The sequence below is a fragment of the Chrysochloris asiatica genome, unplaced genomic scaffold (genome assembly GCF_000296735.1).
Source record: "Chrysochloris asiatica unplaced genomic scaffold, ChrAsi1.0 scaffold00262, whole genome shotgun sequence".
Taxonomy (NCBI): domain Eukaryota; kingdom Metazoa; phylum Chordata; class Mammalia; order Afrosoricida; family Chrysochloridae; genus Chrysochloris; species Chrysochloris asiatica.
In genome coordinates, this window is record NW_006408780.1 from 3,121,091 (window position 1) to 3,130,126 (window position 9,036).

At 49.4% G+C, this 9,036-nt stretch overlaps 1 protein-coding gene across 1 annotated transcript in view; it reads right to left on the reverse strand.

Moving 5' to 3' along the window:
* Nucleotides 1-4,252: 4,252 nt before the first annotated feature.
* EVC (Ellis van Creveld syndrome) overlaps nt 4,253-9,036 on the reverse strand; it is a 101,055-nt gene continuing 96,271 nt past the window's right edge. Inside the window, exons 19-23 of the mRNA XM_006874140.1 lie at nt 7,884-7,977; nt 6,991-7,102; nt 5,031-5,114; nt 4,687-4,825; nt 4,253-4,390 (exon numbers count right to left, since the gene is read on the reverse strand). Of these exons, the coding sequence (XP_006874202.1) occupies nt 4,253-4,390; nt 4,687-4,825; nt 5,031-5,114; nt 6,991-7,102; nt 7,884-7,977 (567 nt within the window). The remainder of the gene's footprint in view (nt 4,391-4,686; nt 4,826-5,030; nt 5,115-6,990; nt 7,103-7,883; nt 7,978-9,036) is intronic.

A 9,036-nucleotide genomic window follows, 5' to 3' on the forward strand; every position in this document is an offset into this window, starting at 1 on the left:
TTCTACTCCTTTGCCCTTTCAGTGTATTGTCCATTTCTGATATTCTATCATTAATAGTTTGGAGCTCTTTCTGTAGGGGTTAAATTGTTTCCAATGCTGTATCTATCTTATTTGATTGTTTCTGTAGTGCTTTCCTGATTTTGTCCTTGTTTTTCTCAACTCCATTGTATAGTGTTTTGATACATTTTATAGTGATTTTTCTGAATTCCTTCCCAGGCATTTTCAAAGCCTGCCCATCTTCCAGTATGTGGCCTTAATACTTAGATGGGTGTGTATTTTGGTATTTTTTGTGCTTTCTGATTGCCTCCAGGTCGATGTGATCAGGAGATGGGCTTCCCTTTTCACTCTTCTGAGAAATTTCAAGATGCCATTGTTGTTCGTTGTAACATAACTCAGGATTTAATTTTTGGCCTATTTCCTTTTTAGTCTGCCTGTCCCGCTCCACAATCCCTGTTCAGGCCTTTTTTCTAGTTATAAACAGTTCAGGGCCAGCTGTGGCTGTTTGGTTTTAAGTGGAAACTGTCTCTTTAAATTTTGAGGAGATCAGTGTGCATGTGTAGTAGAACCCTCTGGGGTGGGAGTGGGGTGTCCACTCACTCAGGCATCCCCTCCAGTCACCAGAATGGAGGTGCACAGACAGCGAGAGACCAAAGAACAGATACCAAAAAAGAAAAGAAAAGAAAAGAAAAGAATGTCCACACCTTTATCTCTGCAGTTCTGTCAGGCGTCTGTGGCTGCTCTGATCCATCCCCAGCTTGGTCTTACCCAAAATGGTAGCTCCGGGAGCAGCTGAGAATCTTGAATTAGAAAGCAATGGATTTCTTGCTTCTGCCACAAATTCCTTTAGCTGTAAGCCTTCCAACCTTCTAAATGTTCCTTTATATGTGGTTCAGAGTTCTGGGACCATCCCCGGAGCCTGCTAGGTCCGGTATTGTGTTGTTGCTGATGGAGCTCCTCACTGCACTTCCACCCGATCCGCCCTCTTGTTTATTCTCTGCTGGGTTTTCAACGGCTGATTTTTCTAACATAAAATCATCAGGCTTTTCTTCCGAGGTGTGTCTGAATGGACTTTCATCACATGTGTTCACTGTTTGGACCACCCAGGGACTCCTTGTTAGCAGCAGGGTGTCATGGAGACTGGACCAACTGAGTGCAGTGCGTCTTCAGTTATTCATCCACGCTTCCTTTTAATCAGAGGAGGCAGTTCTAGCAGGAAGCTCACCTCCGCGTGCCTGATCGGGGTTAGAAATGTCAGTTTGTGATGGGGAAAAACATTGGCCCACAAGTCTTTACTGAGTGTTCTATGCCATGACCTGTTTCAAGCACAACAGTGGGGTGAGCGTGAGAAAGGTCCAACTGCATCGGACACAATCACACTGAAGGAGCCCAGCTAATAGCCATGCAATTGCCATGAAGGCAGGCTGGAATCTGGGGATGCTGGGAGCAGCCAGGGCGATTCACAGAGGATAAGGGTCTGTCCTGGGCCTTGGGTCTTTATTTAAATCTACTCAGACCCAGCTGTTGCTGGGTCAATTCCAACTCAGGGCACCCCATGTGTATCAGTTCTCTAGTGCTGTTATAACCAGACATAGCACGAGCGGATGGCTTCAAGAACCAGAAATGCATTCTCTCAGTTTAGGAAGTTAGACATCAGGCCACCAGCTCCAGAGGAAGGCTTTGGGGAAGGTGCCTGCCTTCAGTCTTCCCCCTGGGTCTAGGAGATTCTCAGCACAGGGACCCCAGGTACAAGGGACGCTCTGCTCTGGTCGTTGCCTTCTTGGTGGTTGTAGGGTTCTCTGCTCTTCTGTCTCCTTTCTCTCTTTCAACATGAAAGGTGTTGCAGGCCACGCCCCAGGGGAACTCTCGTCATCACTGGATCAGGACTGTGACTTGAGAAAGGGGGTTGAACCCTACCCTGATCCCTTTCCCCTGATCACACCAAAGGCTGATGTCAAACCACTGAGAACCACGACCCAGCCACACTGACATTTCTCTCTGGGGGACACAATTTAACCAGGACCCCACATGCTTCCAAGTGGAACTGGGCTCCATGGAGTTTTCAATGGCTCTGTCTTCAGAACTAGATTCCCCAGGCCTTTCTTGAAATGCTGCTGGATGGCCTGGAACCTCCAACTTTTTGCTCAGTAGCCGAGCGTGCTAACTAACCATCCACACTACCCAGCGTTACACCTGCTGGCTAACCTCAGGGTAAGTGGCCAGTTTAGTTGGATCGAGGGGAGGAATGGCATTCCCAAAGTAGGACTCCGCTCCACCCAGAGTGCCTCTGGGCTGTGGACACGCGACCAAATACAAGTGATTTCTGTGCAAACCAGATTCTGGAAACAGTGCTCAAAGGAGCCATCTTTTTTTTTTTAAAAAAAAAGAAGATTCCAACCCAGAGAGAAACTAGGATAATTGATGTTACATTGTGGGGATTACAATCAATGTCATAAAACAAAATGCACATGAATTATCTGAACGGAAAGCTAACTTGTTCTGCAAACTCTCACGCAAATCACATTCAAAAGTTCAAACTAAGTAAAAATAAATTAAAAAGACGGCTCCACAGAAAATTGGGATGCTTTTATTTAGCCACAAGAGGGCACTGTCGGTTTATCTGGGGGACATCTCCCATGGACCAGAGCTGAATAAAGAATAAGCATTGTTAACCAACGGCATGAATATTGTGGATTACATTTTTCTGCTAAGGAGTCTCTCCATCTCTGAATAAGAGGTTTCAAATATAAAAATTCAGGTCACAAATGGTCCAGAAAATCCCCCAGCCAGACACCCCCAGAGCCAGATAAGCAACCTGGTCCTGGAAATTTGTGGAAATGTGCATTCAGCTGTCCGGTGCTAGACCTGCCCAATCTGATTTAGATCTGACTTCTCAAAGGATGACTCCAGGGGATGTGCCTCAAGGTCTGGAGACATTTGTGTGTGTGTGTTCCTGGTGGAACCAGGGATGCAAGTAAACACAATACAATGCACCGGTCATCATCTCAGCTGCAAAGAATTATTGGGCCCCAAATGCCCACCATGGAGGCTTGGTGTGATGCTGTAGGAGAATCACTAGACCTCAAGGTTGATTTGAACCATAAAGTGGCAGTTCAAACCCACCAGCCATTCCTTGAAGACCCTATATAGGGTTGCGATGAGTTGGAACCAATTGGACAGCATGTAACAAACACCCACCGTGCTGAGGATGTGAGGCCCGGACTTAGGGGCTACAAGCAGTTTTCTCTGCAGGGAGGAAACGCCACCCCAGCAGTGGTGTAGCATGTACAGTTGGGCTGGAAGCTTCCAGATGTTTTTACCCTTCCACCGGAGACCTTTAACTCAGAATATGTTAAGGAGTAAGGAAGAACTTTAGAAGAATTGATGCCTTTGAGTTATGGTGTTGGGAGAGAACACTGAAAGTGCCATGGGCTGCCAAAAGAACCAACAGATCTGTGTTGGAAGAAGTGCAGCCAGAGTGCTCCTTGGAGGCCAAGATGGCCAAACTTCGTCTCTCATACTTCAGACATATTGTCAGGAGGGACCAGTCGCTGGAGAAGGATATCATGTTTGGTAAGGTGGAGGGTCAGAGAAAAAGAGGAAGACCTCCAGCGAGATGGATCTGCAAAGTGGCAGCATCAATGGGCTCAAGCGTGGCAACAATTGTGAGGTTGGCCCAGGACTGGGTAGTGTTTCGTTCTGTTGTGCATAGGGTTGCTATGAATTGGTATTAACTTAATGACACCTAACAACAACAAAAGTTATATGGTGGAGGGGCTTACTGCCCTCCTGGGTGAAGTCCAACAGCTGGGCAAGGCCTCTTCCTAAGAACATATGTGCCCCCAACAGGAATGGGTACAGCTCAAGTCATGATAGCTCTGTGGACCCTCAGACCCTAGGGTGTGGTCTCACAGGCCCTTGGGTCAGGGGTCCCTGGTCTCTGGCAGGGTTATTGGTCCTAAGACTGAGACTCCGGATTGGTCAGGCTGCTGGTTAAACCAGAGCAGCTAATACTGAAGATGGGTGGGTAGAGGGGAACGGGTTTTTGTGAAGCGGGATATGGCTACACTCTGGCCCTCTGCAAGCTTCCTTCCACGTGATCAGTCAGTCTGAGCACTTGCTGAAGTGGCCTTGGATGTCCAGGTTCCTGACACTGACCTACCTCTGTTTGCCAGAGCTATACAAGTCCCTGTCTTCCTCCCGGGTCTGCAGAGATGTGAGTCTGTGTCTCAGTTAGTAAGCCCTCTGTAAGCTCCTATATCACAACCATGGAGTTGTCGGCCTCCTCCTTCAGACCCTTAGCACCTGAGAGCAAATTCCAGTTACTGGTCTGTGCCCCAACATTGGGAACTTGTGTGGTCAGGACACTATAGAAGGTGTTCATGGCCAACGGCTGTGGTATATGAGAGAGTCCCAAGTGGGAAAGGCAAAAGGCTGGAGACCATCTGCTGCCCCCTGGTGGGGACCTCAAAGAGGAGGCCTTAACCAGGCCACACCCAAGGCACTGAGGCCAGCAACGCTCCAGGGAGGCACGGCAGGGCAGCACCAGAAGCCAGTGTCGTGGCTGGGAGCTGAGGAGTCAACTCGGAATCATAGGGACCCTGCGTGAGAGAGATCTGCCCTGGAGGGTTCTCCAAACTGTCCTGTCAGGAGCTGATGACCAGGTCTGGTTAGCAGTGGGGAGCTTACCCACTGAGCCACCAGGGTACGACAGTACTGGGGCAGAAACACGGGCATGGGGAAGTTCAGTGAGGTCAGATTCTCACAAAGACAGACGCCAGGTGCAGGGCTCCCTAGTTTTCCCAGGCACAGGGCCAACGTACCTATGCTTTTGGGGGGGGATGTCAGAGACCACCCCCCACCCTGTCCCCCTCAGCACACCCTGTGAGGCCCGAGGGGGAGATCTGACTCTTCACAGGAGGTCAAGGCTTCTGTGGTATCTCTGCCACCGAGTCTTCCGCACAGCTAGGGAGCAGGTGTGGGGTGGGGTCTGCAGAGCCCCCCTCAGGATTCTAGACTCTGTCTCATGTCACGACAAGTTGTTTCTTTTCTTCAGCATGTTCGTGGCATTCTCGGCATCACCAGTGGCACACTCTTGCTGATTCAGGCTCTTGGGGCTGCAAACACGGAGGGAGGAAAAGCCGTAAGTGGGAACTTGCAGTATCAATCTGGACCCACGCATGCCCAACCCAGACACGTGTCAAACCGATCCACATTGGTCCCATGGGAGGCAGCAACAGGTCACCAAAACTGTTTTCTTTCTTCCTTTACCTTTTTAATTAAAAAAAAAAAAGTAACTGTTTTTATTGTCGTGGAATATATCCAACATGACATTTGCTGTTTCAACCATTTTTTGCATGTGTAACTCTGGTATTGCTTGCACAACCCTCAACGTTATCTGTGTTCAAATTGGAATCCTGGTTGGCGCTGTAGGATAAGCATTGGATTGCCAACCAACAGAAAGGTAGGCAGCTCAAACCCACCTGCTGGAAACCCCGTACAGGGTCGACAGCATTTCACAACAATAACTACAGACAAAATTAGTTTATGGAATAGTTACCTCTACAATATTAATAGCTTAGAATATCATTATTATAAAATATCCATCTAAACACTATAAAATCATGATTTTTAAAGCACTGCCAAAGACAGACACTTAGTGCCCCCCTATCCCTTCCCACCCACCCCTAGTAATGGATCACAAATGAGCTTTTGGTCTCTAGGCATTTGCCTACTATGTTAGTTGTTGTCTAGCGCCATTGAGTTAGTTCTGACTCTTAGTGACCCTATACACAACAAAATGAAACACTGCCCGGTCCTGTGCCAACCTCACAATCATTGTCACACTTGAGCCCATTGTAGCTGCCACTATGCCAATCCATCTCATTGGGGGCTTCCTCTTTTTCGCCGACCCTTCACTTTACCTAGCATGATATCCTTCTCCAGGGACTGGTCCCCTCCTGATAATATGTCTGAAGTATGAGAGAATTTGCATATTCTAGACAATTTCATTATCCAGTCTAGATAAATCCATTTTGGAAGAAGGATGTCAGACCACTTCTTAGAAGCAAAACATTGACTTCATCTCTCGTACTTTGGACGTGAGATCAGGAGGGACCAGTCCCTGGAGAAGGACATCATGCTTGGTAAAGTGGAGGGTCAGTGACAATGAGGAAGACCTTTAATAAGATGGATTGGCACAGTGGCAGCAACCAAGTGGGAAACCATAGGAATAACTGTGAGGCTGGCATAGGGCCAGACACTGTTTGGTTCTGTTGTACATGGGGTTGGGACTGAGCTGATGGCACTGAACAGCAACAACGGACATTTCATGTAAGTGAGGTCATACAATATCAGTCCTTTTGAGTCTGGTTTATGTCCTTCAGCACGATGTTTTCAAGGATCATCCATGTAGCAGCATGGATCAAGACTTCATCTACTGTGCCTGAAAGAGATTCTAACGGCTTTCATCTTCATGTGGGCTGCTAAAACAAAATAAGTAAAACTTCCAGTTTCCCTGCGTTAGGGGGAAGATGATCTGTGTGCCCACGTGACCAGGGCATCCGGGACTGACCTCCCCGTGTCTTGAGCCAGTGGCCACCCTGGTGGGAGAAGTGTTTGTTTGCCCAAAGGTCAAACACGTGGCCTGGAGCTCATGTTGGCAGGAAGAAAGACCTGATGATTTGCTTTTGAAAATCAAGACCCTCTGGGTCTCAATGGGTCAACCTGAAATGGATCGTAAGGATGGAACAGGGCCAGGTAGGGTTCATCCCATTACGCCTGGGGTCGCCTTGAGTAGGGGGCCAACTCAATGGCACCTCACAACAACAACTAAACAGCAATGCGAATATCAATATTCCCCAGTATTGTCAAGGGTTAGAGTTGTCACCGCCCGCTACATCCACCATCCCGTGGACCCTCGGATGAACGCTAGCTTTTCCGCCCAGGTGTAAGGGCATGGTAGGCAAGTAGGAAGCCAGGGACCTGTTGTACCTGAGTGGTCCTGTAGTGTGGCCCTCGGGGGCAGGGTCTTCATCGTTGGGCCCCGCTGGCTCCCCTCTCTCTCGGGGAGCGGGCTTCTTTCTTTTGGTCCGTAGGGGCTTCTCTGCAGAGGACAGAGGAACCCAGACTCCAGCTCTGGCTTTGGACGAGGCACGATATGCCTGGCATTTTGTGGGCCCTGATGCCACGATGCCCACTTAACTTATAGGAAACTGAGGCCCTACAGCTGGGATTCAAACTCTGGCCTGTCAGACCCCGATCCTGTATTCTTACTACTAGAACCTGGTAAGTCCCACAAAGCAAGAGAAGACAGAACACTGTGTGCGCTGCGGTGTCTATAAAGGTCCGGCGCTCCCTCCACAGACCCTTCGTCATCCCTGAGACTGTCTGTCCCCGTACTGGACAGCCCAGGGCTACATTTGGGGCACAGACTCATGCTGGAGGCACAACTGGGACAAGGCACACGGAGTTAAAGCTTTGGTCCCCAGTGGGCGGTGCGGGATTATCCAAAGTGATATTGGAGGACCAGGCAGGGAAAAGAACACTGTGATGTCACTCTCGGGGGAGGGGTCAGGAATGGGGACGGTGTGATGTCTCTGAGGTTTCACGTCCGAGGAGGGTCAGGAACAGGGATGGTGTGATGTCACTGAGGTTGTCACTGTTGTGATGAGCAAGATGGAGGACTTACTGTTCCCATTTTACAGATGAGAAGACAGAGTCAGAGAGGAGACATCGCCAAGGGCCAAGAGACCAGGTGTTAGATGAAGCTAGAGAGTGAGGGGCCTCCCTCCCCTGCCCACCACAGACCCAGACATGGGGCCCAGAGATTAGGACCATCTTCCTCTGACCCTGAGCTCTCTGCAGCCGCTGCCCTCAGAACTTACCTGCCGGCCCTCGCTTTGTCGTGGACGCTCTGTTTTCTGCAAGGGGCACCCGGGCCAGCGCAGCCAACTCAGAGATGAAGCTCTGCTCTGTTTCCTGGAAACAAAGAAGAGAGGTGAGCTGGTGCCCGCCCGCCTGTCCCCACCTCAGTCCACCTACAAGGATGGACAAGTATGGGCTTCCCATTCACACTGCCATGGAGCCCCTTTTACAGGTGAGAACATTAGAGTTGAGACCTGCTGGCACCACACAGGTAGAGGCAGCAGGGCTGGATCTGGTAACTGCCACCTCAGGTGTCACCCACAGGCCTGTGACACTGTCTCTAACCCGCGACTTCTCCTTTGTAGTCCGGATGACAACAGTACCCTCTGCCTTGGTTGTCACGGATGACGTTAGTTAGGTAGGGCGCGTGGCTCTCAGTCCATGATTCCTGATGGAATCCCACTGGAATTATCCTTAAAAATCCTTAGAATCCAAGATGGTGAGACTTTGTCTCATGTACTTAGGACATGTTATCAGGCGAGTCCAGCTCCTGGAGAAGAATTATCATGTTTGGTAAAGTGGAGGGTTGGAGAAAAAGAGGAAGATGCCCAATGAGATGGATTGGCCAAGGGGCAGCAGCAATGGACTCAAACACAGTAAGAGCTGTGAGGATGGCTGGGGCTGGGCAGCGTTTTGTTCTGCTGTACATGGGGGTGGCTAAGAATTGGAACTGTCTCAGTGGACCTAACAACAACACGATCACAGTGGAGTTCCTGGGAGGACACTCAGCTGCTAAACTAAAGAGTAGAGGTTCAAGTCAACCCTGATGTGTCTTTGTGATCTTCTACAACAGAGGTTGTTACTGTTTTTGTTGAGTGCCGTCCAGTCAGTTACAACTCATAGTGACCCTGTATAGGATTTCCAAGGAGCAGCTAGTGAGTTTGAACTACCGACCTTGTGGTTCAAACTGACCTTGATGTTAAGTGCTTATCTTAAGGTGCCACACAACAACTGCAAAACAGGGGTTGTTGTTAGGTGCCATCGAGTCGGTACCAACTCACAGCGACCCTATGCACAACAGAAAGAAAACACTGCCTGGTTCTGGGCCAACCTCACTACTGTCGCCATGCTTGAGCCCATGGATGCTGCCACTTGGCCAATCCATCTCGTTGG